The following is a 14,902-nucleotide window of genomic DNA, read 5'->3' on the forward strand; positions in this document are numbered from 1 at the left end:
GACATTCCTGTCCTGCAGTATATCATGCACAGAACAAGCAGTATGGCTGGTGGCATTGTCATGCTGGAGGGTCATGTCAAGATGAGCCTGCAGGAAGGGTACCACATGAGGGAGGAGGATGTCTTCCCTGTAACGCATAGCGTTGAGATTGCCTGCAAAGACAACAGGCTGCATTACAACAGGCCTACAAGGCCTCAGTCCAGCCTCTCTCAGCCTATTGCGGACAGTCTGAGCACTGATGGAGGGATTGTGTATTCCTGGTGTAATTCGGGTAGATGTTGTTGCCATCCTGTACCTGTCCCGCAGGTTTGAGGATCGGATGTACCGATCCTGTGCAGGTGTTGTTACATGCAGATGAGCAGGGACCCTGGGCATCTTTCTTTTGGTGTTTTTCAGAGTCAGTAGAAAGGCCTTTTTAGTGTCCTAAGTTTCTATAACTGGGACCTTAATTGCCTACCGTCTGTAAGCTGTTAGTGTCTTAACGACCGTTCCACATTGTTTATGGTTCATTGAACAAGCATGGGAAACAGTGTTTAAACCCTTTACAGTGAAGATCTGTGAAGTTATTTGGATTTTTACAAATTATCTTTGAAAGACAGGGTCCTGAAAAAGGGATGTTTCTTTTTTTGCTGAGTTTAGGACCGCTATTCCATTGGTAGCCTATGTAATGTAACCTAAGGTAAGGTCATTTATCATACCAAACAGGTCAAAGCATACTGGGGCAAATGTGCAATCAAGACGTAGGATACTACATGTCCCACAATTCGTACTATATTGTACGACCACTATTAAATTGGAAGCCTAATGTACTGTAGCCTAACATAACATGACATATCATACTAAATGGTGTGTCTCGGATTTCCGAAAATAATATTACTAAATGCTCTGAGACCAGGTTGCAACCAATCAATGAGTCTATACAGTACAGTGGCGGCTGACGAGTGGAAGACGGCTCTTAATAATGGGTGGAACAGAGCAAATGGAATGGCATCAAACACTTGGAAACCATGTGTTTGTTTGATGTATTTGCTACCATTCCACTATTCCACTCCAGCCATTACCACGAGCCCAACCTCCCCAATTAAGGTGCCACCAACCTCTTGTGATACAGTATAATTCATTTAAAAGTTTAAAAAAGAAAAAGATGTACCAATGCATATTGCCCCTTTAATGAATACATTACATTTATCTTAGCCTGTGATTCGTGGAAGGGTTGAGGTGACGCAAGGCGCATATTCAGGGACATTAAATGTAATAGGTAAGTGTTCAGAAGGATACAACGTTTTGGAACGCTATATAAAACAAGCATGCATCACTGACATGCAGAATAAGTAATCACATCGGCTCTGTTTGTGGTATTTCTATCTGCAACGTTCTAGAATGTGTTCGTACTGAACGGTGCCCCTGGTGAATAACGCCCAGCGCTAAGAGGTAAGTGTATTTATAATTTTCAGAGTGAGCCAAGTCAACACCAGACGTTCTGTCGGAAGGGGGAAAAGGTAAGAAACAAGTGCATTGTAAATATGCAGATATGCTTTTCTATGGCAATGAATTAGTTGTATAAGTTCACCATACTACAAATACATATAGGCTACTATATTGGTTTGTTTGTTGGCGTAACTTATACGAATATAATCACTAAAAAGTAATGACAGATCAATTTTATTGATACGAACAAACAAATAAACTGCTTTTGGACGTTCCAATACAATTAGAATAAAGTCGTGCAGATCCGTAGGCTAAGCTACCCAGAGAGAAGTTTAGGAACTATAGGCATGAGCCACTATCAATTGTAGGCTAAGCATTACAGCGAAATACCTACTAGTATAGAGGATATTTGCTTAATTACTGTGACAGAGGCACATGTGGTTATTATAAGAAATTGTTCGCCTGTAAATTCACAGTTGGATTAAAAAAAAGTTTTAAAACGGGCAGACGGTTTCAGATTGCACACGATTGACTGGGGGACACCACTTTCCTCTTATTGTCAATGAATTAAAGAAATTCACCTACACTACAACACTGTCACAATCACATTGGTTAGTAGCTTAATATGTATTTCTAATTTTAATTATACAAGCACTTGAACAGTGTGTGTGTGGGCATAGGGTTGTCAACAGGGGTGGACTGGGACCAGAAATCAGCTCTGGCATTTCTTACACACCGGCCCATATCTTCCCTTGAGGCCCCCATTATTAACCAGAAAAAAAGTTGTAGCTGTATTGAAGTGGCATGTTTTTAGGGAGTCTCGGTTGTTTTGACAGTGCCTAAGGTTGAACTGCGTTAGAGCTGTCAAATCCACAAGCGGCTCCTGGCATTAGGTCTATACCTAAAGCGGACATTGCCATTGGCTGCATGCTGCCAAATGAAGAGAAATCCCATTCAACCTTGTTTACAAGTTTGAACACTTGAATGTGAGATATAATGTAATCTACACCTTGATTAGGCTGATAGAAATCCAAATGATTTAGTTGAATGATTTTCAATTTGACCGTCATTATTTATAGCCTCCACTTTCTTTTTCTAAACTTCTAACGTGAGTGGGATGGGTGTGGCTTTTTGTGGCCATGATAAAGAGCAGCTGCTCATCGATTTGACAGCTCCAACGCAGTTAGATTACACACACACACCTCCGACACCACCAAAACATCAGCTGTTCGAGTGTCGGCTATTTCTGGTTAACAATAGGAAAAGGCAATCTTTCCTCACTTGGTAACGGCCCTGGGGACTTTATGTAGCAACAACCTAGTAGACTGCATCTAGTAACTGCTAGTGGTGAAGGAGAGCAGGCTACCAAGGTAGAGGGGGAGTTTAGGTTACCCAGAAGGGCTTTGTAGATGAACCATTGAGAATGATAGGGACCTCTAATGGCAAAAAGGCAATTTTAGCATGAGCAGCGCCATTGAGGGCTTCAAACCATGCTTCCGCCATTTTAAAGTAGTCAATTTAGTCAACTGGGTGGGGATTCTTATAGGTTGTAGCCTCAATGGCGCTACCCATGCTGTCACAGACACTATAATAGCACAGACATAAAGATGAGTCCTCTATTGATCTATATTGGATGAACCACCATTTGATACAAGGCGCAAAGGTGGGTGAGAATTTATTTAAAAAACGCGGAGATGCATGATAAACAGTCTCTTTAACACAGAAGAGGCTGCATGCAGATCCAATAAGTCGCCACAATCAATTACAGAAAGAAAAGTGTTTTGAAAAAGCTGCTTTCTAGCCTCAAACGGGAAGAAAGCCTTGATACGCAAGTAAACACCCAACTATAAGCACATTTCTGAAATTGTTGTATGGCATTAACCTTTACTTAACAGTGCTATCTATTTTTCTTGCTGTTTTTTTTCCCCCAGTTGTTTGAGAAATTGCTCATCCACTTTGCATAACATGTCTTGATGAACGTCCAGAACTGTCGGCTTGTTCCACTTATTTTCACCAGACATGACAACATTGGATCAGTTGCCACCCTATTGCCTTGCATTTCCATTACTGCAGTCCTATGATGCAATTGAGAAAATTGAATGCATATGCCAAGAACTACCTAATACTGATTTTACACTTGATCTCATTTGAGTTGGTATTTCATTATTGTCACACCCCTGCCTAACCCCTGAAGGACGTCATTGTCCAAAGGTTGAAAGGATTTGAATCAATAGTACTCTTCTACATCATAGAGATAGATAGTTGATTATTGATTTATAATCCCCCCCCCCAAAAAAAAATGAGTAGACGTGTATACCTGTCACTATGCATCACTTTTATTTATTATACTTTAAAGGGGAAATGAATGTCCATTTTGTTTAGCCGTTGATTCTCTCATTCTTTACACTCCTTGTCTGCTGTGTTTGACCTTTTTATCTGAACACTCTAGTGTAAACCACAGTGCCTCAGGAACACGCCACCACCCGCTAAGCTCAGATAGGAAACTGTTGTGGTTCACTGCACAAAATACGGTTAGACAGGGCATTCTTTGTCTTTAGGCATTCTGTTTGTTCTTTGGAAATGTTTTCTTGAAAATGTTCTCTTTTTAAATTCATAATCAGAGGATGAACACCTGTGTCTTTCTGTGAATCTAATGCTGACTGCATGTTTATAGAATATACTTTTTTATGCATTCGTGTGACAATTTCTTTATTTCAAATTGAATACTATTTTCCTCAGTAATGACTGTCTCAGTCATCTTATGTTTGTCATACTGTAGGAAGCATTTGGTTAAAAAATATTCTGCAGACATATTTTGGGCATAGAACTGCAACAAAGTTTTTTCATTTTACTAGTGAAGTAGTAATTGAAATGATTAAACGTCAATGAATGATGGAGATGATTTGTGTTTTCTGCCCATGATATCGTTTGTGGTACTCCAAAGCAGTTTTACAATGTCATTTAACTTGGTTTCATAATATAATTTCTTATTTTTGTTCAATTCAGTCACCAAATTTCTCAATTTATAGTATGTCAACCAATTAGAGCTTAAGACTGTGTCATCTAAAATAGTTGTTCTTTGTACAGGGACAAGAAACACAGATGTATTTGTGGCCCATTTTAAAAGCAAGTCTTGTTTTTTCTCATTACAGAGCAACAAGGATGAGAAGGTCTTCTCGTTTGCTTGAGGTGACAGCTTTACTTGTAATAGCCATTCTGTGCCTGGTCATCATTTTTTTTAAAGAGGACATTCCCCCTGATGAACCCTCTAACCATGTCCAGATAAACAGAAAGGAATTAACCTACAAAAACAGACCTCAGAAACCAACCAGTGAGAGCGCAGGTGTTTTCAACTGGGGCCATTGTCAACGGAATGAGTCTGCCGCAAATGTGTCAGGATTTTCCTCTCTGCCTGGTCACATCCAAAACTTCCTCTTCTATCGTCATTGCCGCCACTTCCCAATGCTGCTGGACGTACCTGATAAATGTGGAGGCCCTCACAAGTCTGCTGACGTCTTCCTTCTGCTGGTCATAAAAAGCTCACCCGTGAATTACGACCGCCGTGAGGTACTACGGAAAACCTGGGCCAAGGAGAGACTGCAAAACGAAGTGTGGATCCGCAGGATTTTTCTCTCTGGAACCACAGGCACAGGCTTTGAGAAGCGCACGCTAAACAAGCTTTTACGACTGGAGAATCGTGAGCATAATGTTATCTTGCAGTGGGACTTCAATGACTCCTTCTTCAACCTCACCCTGAAGCAAATCGTGTTCCTAGAGTGGATGGACAAGAACTGCCGCCAGGCCAGATTTCTCTTCAACGGTGACGATGATATCTTCGCGAACACAGATAACATGGTGGACTTCCTTCAGAGCCAAGAAAACAAAGATGGTGACAAGCACCTTTTTGCGGGCTATCTAATCCGCTATGTCGGACCCATTAGAGAGTCAGGGAGCAAATACTATGTCCCAGTCCAGGTTCAAGAGTCAGACTCGTATCCCCCTTATTGTGGTGGAGGGGGTTTCCTGCTCTCTGGATACACAGCTATGGTCATTTACAAAATGTCCCATACCATTCCCATTTTGCCAATTGACGACGTCTACATGGGAATGTGTCTGGAAAAGGCTGGTCTTAGGCCAGAGTCCCATTTTGGTGTCAAGACTGCTGGACTGCAAGTCCCCTCCCAAAAAGTGGACGCTTACGACCCTTGTTATTACAGGGAAATAATTCTAGTACACAGATTTCTACCCCATCAGATATATATTATGTGGCATGGAATACATGAACCTAACTTGAAATGTGGGAATTTGCAAGGTTCACTTTAACCCTTGAAATCAGACGCCTGCTCAGGTTCCTTTTTCCAATCTTTTTTTGCCAAGCAATTACTGAGGTGTGCTCTCTCAAAGCAGGTGTTATTCCTACAGATGTTTGAACAATGCCGGATCTATTGGCATATGGCAGGTTACTGTGAAATTTGACAGCTGGCACTGTTATTCATGTAAATGATTGACGACACATTGATTTATAATCCCCCCCCCCCCAAAAAAAAAAATGAGTAGACGTGTATACCTGTCACTATGCATCACTTTTATTTATTATACTTTAAAGGGGAAATGAATGTCCATTTTGTTTAGCCGTTGATTCTCTCATTCTTTACACTCCTTGTCTGCTGTGTTTGACCTTTTTATCTGAACACTCTAGTGTAAACCACAGTGCCTCAGGAACACGCCACCACCCGCTAAGCTCAGATAGGAAACTGTTGTGGTTCACTGCACAATAACGGTTAGACAGGGCATTCTTTGTCTTTAGGCATTCTGTTTGTTCTTTGGAAATGTTTTCTTGAAAATGTTCTCTTTTTAAATTCATAATCAGAGGATGAACACCTGTGTGTCTTTCTGTGAATCTAATGCTGACTGCATGTTTATAGAATATACTTTTTATCCATTTGTATAACAATTGTGAACAGATCAGTTTGTCCGTCGCACCCTAACACAGGTTGGAGACATAAAATGAACAGACCAGAGGCAGTGGTTGTGGGTTCCTTTTCTTTTGTATCATTTACTAAACGGGTCTTCTTTCGCCCGACAAAATAACTCCAGTACAGGGGACATCCAACGCTGAAACACCAGCGTAACAAAACAAGAACTAAGCTGTTGGCCTAAAGGCTGTGGCCAAAAAGAGAAAGCAAAACAATGAACAGCTACTCCTGTCTTAAACTATCGTCTATACGTAACAGTTACAGGAGGAACGCTTCTCTCTACCTAAAACCTGCCTAGGTTAACAGAGAGACAAGGTGCCCAGTCCCAGATGCTTTCTCTGAGGTAGGAAAAACCCACGCCCTCACAGGTCCTCGTCTCTACTCCCAATCCTCCCCCAGCTCCTCTCCTGGCACACCGATATAGGAGGAAGACTCAAAGCAATTAGTGGTCCCAGCTGTGTACTAATTGGCTTCACACTGAATACCTGTCCCCTGAGGAGGGTGCTGTCATTTAGTCTTCATCTGGCTGGTCGCTGAACTCTCACACAGTGTTGTTGCAAATTGCGTGTGTGATTTATTTGTCTTTAATCACACACACGAACACAGACTTTTAATTGTCATTTCGGTCATTTGTGTGGTATTAAAAAAGATTTGTCTAATGTCTCCAGTCATGTAAAACTATGTACAATTGTGTGAAATCATTTTATATAAAGGTCTATTCTTTCCCGGACCCGCATATAATAGATGCATGCAATGCTTTATAATAAAGGGGATTTTTGGGGGGTTCCAGGTTTCCACTTCATTACTATCGCAATCTGACCATGTCAGAATCAGGTCAGTGATTAAAAGAAGGAAGGCATAGTAGCACAATCATTCCATCTCATCATTGATGCTGTTTTGAAAGGACGATAATTATTCAATGCCAGTGAGTTACAACTGAACATGTATCTAACTTTAATATTTAGCCTTTTTTCATTTTCTAATTGGTTTATTTTAATGGATTAGGGACATAAATTAACATTAGAAACAGGTATTCAATTAATGCATCATAGTTTAAGCAATTTTTCAGCGCTACTTGTGATACAATTAGCTGATTTTCCATGACCACACACACTTTTTTTTTTTAAGCAAAAGTGTCATTATTTGTCTAATAAAGGGGGCCTCGGAAAAAAATGGGCCGGTGTGGAGGCTTCCAGAAAAAAATGATCCGTTGTGTTAGAAATGCCAGGGCAGTCCGCCCCTGGGAAGATCAGATCCCAATGCTATTTTAATCATCTACACTTGTCCAAAAATTTGGGCACGGTCAGAACATGGACAAGATCAGGACAAAGGATGCATGTTAGCACCAGGTATACATTTTAGTATTTGTATTTATTATGGATCCCCATTAGCTGCTGCCTTGGCAGGAGGCCCATACTCCATTGCCACATATCTACAACGCAAAATCCATGTGTACGTGTGTGTATAGTGCGTATGTTATCATGTGTGTATGCATGTGTCTGTGCCTATGTTTGTCACTTCACAGTCCCTGCTGTTCCATAAGGTGTATTTTTACCTGCTTTTTAAATCTGATTCTACTGCTTGCATCAGTTACCCAGTGTGGAATAGAGTTCCATGTAGTCATGGCTCTATGTAGTACTGTGTGCCTTCCATAGTCTGTTCTGGACTTGGGGACTGTGAAGAGACCTCTGGTGGCATGTCTTGTGGGGTATGCATGGGTTTCCGAGCTGTGTGCTAGTTTTTTAAACAGTCAGCTTGGTACCTTCCGCTTGTCAACTCCTCTTACAAAAACATGTAATGAGGAAGTCAATCTCTCTTCCACTTTGACCCATGAGAGATGTACATGCATGTCATTAATGTTAGCTCTCTGTTTACTTTTAAGGGCCAGCCGTGCTGCCGTGTTCTGAGCCAACTGCAATTTTCCCAAGTCCCTCTTTGTGGCACCTGACCACACGACTGAACAGTAGTCTATGTGCGACAAAACCAGGGCCTGTAGGACCTGTCTTGTTGATAGTGCTGTTAAGAAGGTAGAGCAGTGCTTTATTATGGACAGACTTCTCCCCATCACAGCTACTGTTGTGTCAATAGGTTTTGATCATGACAGTTTACATTCCAGGGTTACTCCAAAGCAGTTTCGTCACCTCAACTTGCTCAATTTCCACATTATTCATTATGAGATGTAGTTGAGGTTTAGGGTTTAGTAGATGATTTGTCTCAAATACAATGCTTTTAGTTTTGGAAATATTAAGGACTAACTTATTCCTTGCTACCCATTCTGAAACTAACTGCAGCTCTTTGTTAAGTGTTGCAGTCATTTCAGTCGCTGTAGTAACTGACGTGTATAGTGTTGTCAGCCGCATACATACATACACACCCTGGCCTTACTCAAAGCCAGTAGCATGTTGTTAAGTAAAGATTGAAAAAAGCAAGGGGCCTAAACAACTACCCTTGGGAATTCCTGCTTCTACCTGGATGATGTTTGAGAGGCTTCCATTAAAGAACACCCTCTGTGTTCTGTTAGACAAGTAACTCTTTATCCACATTATAGCAGGGGGTGTAAAGTCATAACACATATATTTTTCCAGCAGCAGACTATGATCGATAATGTCAAAAGCTGCACTGAATTCTAACAAGACAGCCCCCACAATAATTTTATCATCAGTTCCTCTCAGCCAATCATTAGTCATTTGTGTAAGTGCCGGGCTTGTTGAGTGTCCTTCCCTATATGCGTGCTGAAAGTCTGTTGTCAATTTGTTTACTGTGAAATAGGACTGTATCTGGTCAAACACCATTTTTTCTAGAAGTTTACTAAGGGTTGGTAACAGGCTGATTGGTCAGGCTATTTGTGCCAGTAAGGGGGGCTTTACTATTCTTGGGTGGTGGAATGACTTTAGCTTCCCTACAGGCCTGAGGGCACACACTTTCTAGTTGGCTTAAATTGAAGATGTGGCAAATAGGAGTGGCAATATCGTCCGCTATTATCCTCAGTAATTTTCCATCCAGATTGTCAGACCCTTCTTCCACATTTGACTTTACGTAATTCAAAAGCACAATTCTTGTCTTTCATAATTTGGTCAGATATACTTGGATGTGTAGTGTCAGTGTTTGTGGCTGGCATGTCATCCCTAAGTTTGTTTATCTTGCCAATGAAAAAGTAATTAAAGTAGTTGGTAATATCAGTGGGTTTTGTGATAAATGAGCCATCTGATTCAATGTATGATGAAGCCGAGTTGGCTTTTTTCCCCAAAATTTAATTTTAGGTGCTCCAAAGCTTTTTAGTATCATTATTTTATATAATTGATCTTTGTTTCATAATATAGTTTATTTTTATTTAGCTTAGTCACATGATTTCTTCATTTTCATTGACCTCTTATACACTATATTAGGCCCAGCCTTTGGGACTTTGTACCAGTACCCCCCTGTATATAGGAAAACCAAAGTCAATGTGCGGGGGGCACTGGTGTCGAGGTAATTGAGGTATGGCCATTTTTGTAGGGGTTGTTACATTTTTCGTAAGGGAAGTCTTTTTAAACCTCAATTATTTTCTTTTGTTATTTCTTAAGTTCTCCTGCAACAGGGTTATTCCATTAAGATCCTACATTTGTACTTTGTCTGTTATGCAGTTGGAATTGAATAACACGTTTTATTTAATTTACTTGATATACAGTGCATTCGGAAAGTATTCAGACCCCTTCTCTTTTTCAAGATTTTGTTACATTACAGGCTTATTCTAAAATGGATTAAGTAACATATTTTCCTCATCAATCTACATAAAATACCCCATAATGACAAAGCGAAAACAAGTTTTTAGATAAAAAAAAATTGTTACAAATATATTAAAAATAAAAACAGAAATACCTTATTTACATAAGTATTCAGAGAAGGTCTACTGTCGACAATTAGCCTTTTAAAGGCAAAGTTCACGTGTTTTAATAAAACCACAATCACACTGAGCCAGTTGCACAAAGTAAAACTAAGTAATTTCACAATAAGCTTTGATAATGTGTTGCTTTACAACTAGGATATCGATCCAAATAAAAATTGTTTAATTCCATAGCCTATTCCCAGGATGTTTTATGAAGAAATTCTAGCATGTCCTTTTGAATATTGGTTAATATAACTTGTTTCTTGGTTTAATACCAGAGCATGTTGTCATTGGCTAGATGAAATTGACGTTTTCTTTAAGGATGAATTAAGTCAGCATGCACTGTAGGTGACGTCATAAGTGTCTGCTTCCATCCGAAGCTGCAATGTTGACATATTCAAAGGAGAGGCATTTTCCTGTATAAGGAGTACCCAGCCCTTCAAGTCATTCCTGATGAGTCATAGGTTTCTGCTACTGCCAATATTTTCACTGGCACTCCCCTTACACGATTTACCACCCTGTAAAGAAGTGGGTATTTTTACAGTTTGTAAATTTATTTTTTATTGTTTTTAATAACTTGCCCAGGGACTGCGGTTGAAAATTAGCCGGCTGGCCAAAACCCGGCACTTTTACAGAAACGTTGTTTAATGTGCACTGTCCCCCCCCCCCCCCCCCCCCACATCCTGGTTTGGTGACATTGAAAAGTTACTACACAAGGTAATAATGTGTTGTAATCGCCTCATAAGTACACTGTCAAGTATTACATAGCCCTGAAGATCTTTAACCCTAACCCTAACAGCTATTCAAAATGTACAGACAGTGTAACTGTGCACCTCTCTAATACCTAAATAAAACAAACAAAAAATAAGTAATGTAAAATATACTGTGTCCGTCAAATATATATAGTATGTATACGCTGGAAGGAGAAGCCTACGTGTTACTTTCCATTAGTTTACTCCAATTAGGGGAGGGGTTGCCAAGAGTGTGCACAGCTGTCATCAAGGCAAATGGTGGCTACTTCGAAGAATTTAAAATATATTTTTGATTTATAAAAAATACAAATAAATGGTTACTACATGATTCCTTCCATATGTGTCATTTCATAGTTTTGATGTCTTCACTATTATTCTACAATGTAGAAATGAGTAAAAAATAAAGAAAAACCCTTGAATGAGTAGGTGTGTTCAAACTTTTAACTGCTACTGTAATAAAAAAATCTCTATAAAAATGTGTCAATTCAAACCGATCTGCCAACTTCTGTCTGTAGTGTCTGAACAGTTTGGGCTACACACTAATATGAAATCCCTGTGGAAAGGTGAAACTCTCACGAAAACATTGGTTTTGCTCTAGGGCCTCAAGTTTAAAAAATGAATGGAAGTACAGTGCATTACAGCCTTATTCTAAAATGGATTAAATTGCTTTTTTCCTCATCAATCTACACACAATATCCCATAATGACAAAGCAAAAAGCGGTAAAAATACTGAAATATCACAATTACGTAAGTATTCAAATCAAATAAAAAAATCTAAATGTATTAGTCACTTGCGCTGAATACAACAGGTATATAAACCTAACAGTGAAATGCATACTTACAAGCCCCTAACCAACAATGCAGTTTAAAAAATACAAATAAGAATAAGAAATATACCAGTGATGCAAACAGGCAGGATTGGTATATCTGGTATATTTCTTATTCTTATTTGTATTTTTTAAACTGCACGAGCTTCAGAGCCGGTTCTAGTACAATTCGATCTTAGTCCTGTATTGACGCTTTGCCTGTTTGTTGGTTGATTCGATGGCACAGCGGGATTTCTTGTAAGCTTCAGGGTTAGAGTCCTTTTAAGGAGTCCAGCTCCTTAAAAGCGGCAGCTCTAGCCTTTAGCTCAGTGTGGATGTTGCCTGTAATCCATGGCTTCTGGTTGGAGTTTAGTTTTTTATTGTAAGCAGGAATCAGGAGGATATAATTATGGTCAGATTTGCCAAATGGAGGGCGAGGGAGAGCTTTGTATGCATCTCTGTGTGTGGAATAAAGGTGGTCTAGAGTTTTTTTTCCCCTCTGGTTGCACATTTAACATGAAGGAGGGAACGAAGTAGAACATACGTCAATGACCAATCCTCGTCACCGAAGTCGCACTCAACGACCCAGTGGATACTGAGCCCGCCCCCGGAATCCATTCCTTCCAGGCTATAATATCGGGGTTCACATCCATTTCCTCAATTCAGTTCTGCTCTTCAGCGAGCCTAAACCCAAATATGTTATGCCTCGTTCCCTCCTTCAGGTAACAGTAGTAATATTCATAACTGTTCATTCCCTTTCAGTTGGTCACTTGGTATAACATACTATGGGACCATACATTCACGCTGCAAGCCGGCTCAGAGGGTGACACATTAGGAAGCCCAAGGCAGCCCAGGCCCACACAGGTTCCAACGGCTCCAAAAAGGATTTACAGATGCCACATTTTCCCTAATACTTACCTGAGAAGCCTGAACTGTCAGAGTCCCATATAGTGGACCAGAACATGCTGCAACTGAAACATATCCCCACAGAATAATGCTGCCACCACCATTCTTCACCGTAGGGATGGTGCCAGTTTCCTCCAGATGTGACGCTTGGCATTCAGGACAAAGAGATCAATCTTGGTTTCACCAGACCAGAGAATCTTGTTTCTTATGGTCTGAGAGTCCTTTAGGTGCCTTTTTGGCAAACTCCAAGTGCGCTGTCATTTGCCTTTTACTGAGGAGTGGCTTCCTGGCCACTCTACCATAAAGGCATGATTGGCGGAGTGCTACAGAGATGGTTGTCCTTCTGGAAGATTCTCCCATCTCCACAGAGGAACTCTGGAGCTCTGTCAGAGTGACCATCGGGTTCATGGTCACCTTCCTGACCAAGGCCCTTCTCCCCCGAGGCCACTGTGTTCTTGGGGACATTCAATGCTTCAGAAATGTTTTGGTACCCTTCCTCAGATTTGTGCCTCGACACAATCCCGTCTCAGCGCTCTACGGACAATTCCTTTGACCTCACTGCTTGTTTTTTTCTCTGACATACACTGTCAACTGTGGGGCCTTATATAGACAAGACTGTGCGTTTCCAAATCATGTTCAATCAATTGAAAATTATTTTACAATTATTTTTTAAATACATTGTAGAATAAGGCTGCAACATAACAAAATGTGGAAAAAGTCAAGGTGTCTGAATACTTTCCGAATGTACTGAATAATAGTGTATAGACAATATGGACAGTATATGAATAGAAAAGGTGTGTACAGCAGTAGTTATATAGGATGAGCATAACTAGAAAACAGTATATACATATAAAGTGGATAAAACAGTGTGTAAACATTACTAAAGTGACCAGTGTTCAATGATTATGTACTGTACATAGGGCAGCAGTCTCTAAGATGCAGGGTTGCGTACCGGGTGGTAGCCAGCTAGTAACAGTGAATAAGGTTCAGGGAAGGGTACTGGGCAGAGGCCAGCTAGTGGTGACTGTTTAAAAGTATAATGGCCTAGAGATAGAAGCTGTTTATCAGTCTCTTGGTCCCAACTTTGAACCCGACTGGCGCAGCGGTCTAAGGCACTGCATCTCAGTGCTAGAGGTGTCACTACAGACGATTCCAGGCTGTATCACAACTGGTTGTGATTGGGAGTCCTATAGGGCGGTGCACAATTGGCCCAGCGTCGTCCGGGTTAGGGTTTGGCCGGGCAAGGCTGTCATTGTAAATAAGAATTTGTTCTTGACTTACTTGCCTAGTTAAATAAATGTTAAAAATAAAAAACCTGTACTGTCTTCGTGGTGAATAGGCCGTGGCTCGAGTGACGAGGTCCATGATGATCTTCTTGGCACCGGGTTCTGGAGATGTCAAGGACGGCAGGCAGTGTTCCCCATGTGATGCGTTGGGCTTTCCGCACCACCCTCTGGAGAGCCCTGTGTTTGTGGACGTTGCAATTGCTGTACCAGGTGTTGATATAGCCCAACAGGATGCTCTCAATGGTGCATCTGTAAAAGTTTGTGAGGTTCTTATGGGCTAAGCCGAAACTCTTCAGCCTCCTAAGGTTGAAGAGGCGCTGTTGTGCCGTCTTCACTGCACTGTCTGTGTAAAGGGATCACTTCAGGTCGTCTGAGATGTGCAGGCCTGGAGAACTTGTAGCTGTGGCCTTTACTGAAACTGCCAGTGAGACGGGTGAAGCTAATAGTACAGAAAGAGAGAATGAGTGGGTTACAGTGGCGAAGAAAAGGGGAACAAGAGATCGAAAGCTGTGGTGGAAAATAGGAAACCACTAGACTTGTTTTTAGTCGGGGTGAGGGTTTTGAAATCAATACTTCTTGGGAAATTAATTTAACGTCTCGAGGAAAATCTGGAGTGTTTTGAAGGAAAGTGTGAAGTCGGCGAGAGTCACAAGAAGTGATCTTATTTAGATTTTTTGTGTGTCTGCCGAGCAGAAGAAGTGTGTTTTAAGACTCAAAAATATATCGGAGTGGAAGGTTTCTTGTATAGATTTTCGTAGCCGGGCAACTATCAAGGGGATTATTTCTGGGGTGGCACAAGAAATAAAGGCAGAGGATATTACGGAAGACACCGATGGAGTGGTTGATGCACGTTGACTGACCTGTATGGTGGATGGAGAAAATA

General features: G+C 40.8%; 1 protein-coding gene across 2 annotated transcripts; it reads left to right on the top strand.

Annotated features, from left to right (window-relative positions):
- The first annotated feature begins 1,285 nt into the window (after positions 1–1,285).
- LOC110524171 (N-acetyllactosaminide beta-1,3-N-acetylglucosaminyltransferase 3) lies at positions 1,286–7,188 on the top strand. 2 transcript variants are annotated; one of them, XM_090235392.1, is made up of 2 exons: positions 1,286–1,431; positions 4,581–7,188. In XM_090235392.1, the coding sequence occupies exon 2, from the start codon at positions 4,591–4,593 to the stop codon at positions 5,749–5,751; it is 1,161 nt and encodes a 386-aa protein (XP_090091518.1). In that variant the 5' UTR covers positions 1,286–1,431; positions 4,581–4,590; the 3' UTR covers positions 5,752–7,188. The 2 variants fall into 2 exon arrangements, with proteins under 2 accessions (XP_090091518.1, XP_021459238.2); XM_021603563.3 differs by lacking the exon at positions 1,286–1,431 and adding an exon at positions 1,437–1,499.
- Positions 7,189–14,902: the final 7,714 nt, after the last annotated feature.

This window comes from Oncorhynchus mykiss, chromosome 5 (genome assembly GCF_057628025.1).
Source record: "Oncorhynchus mykiss isolate SJ-2025 chromosome 5, ASM5762802v1, whole genome shotgun sequence".
NCBI classification, from domain to species: Eukaryota; Metazoa; Chordata; class Actinopteri; order Salmoniformes; family Salmonidae; genus Oncorhynchus; species Oncorhynchus mykiss.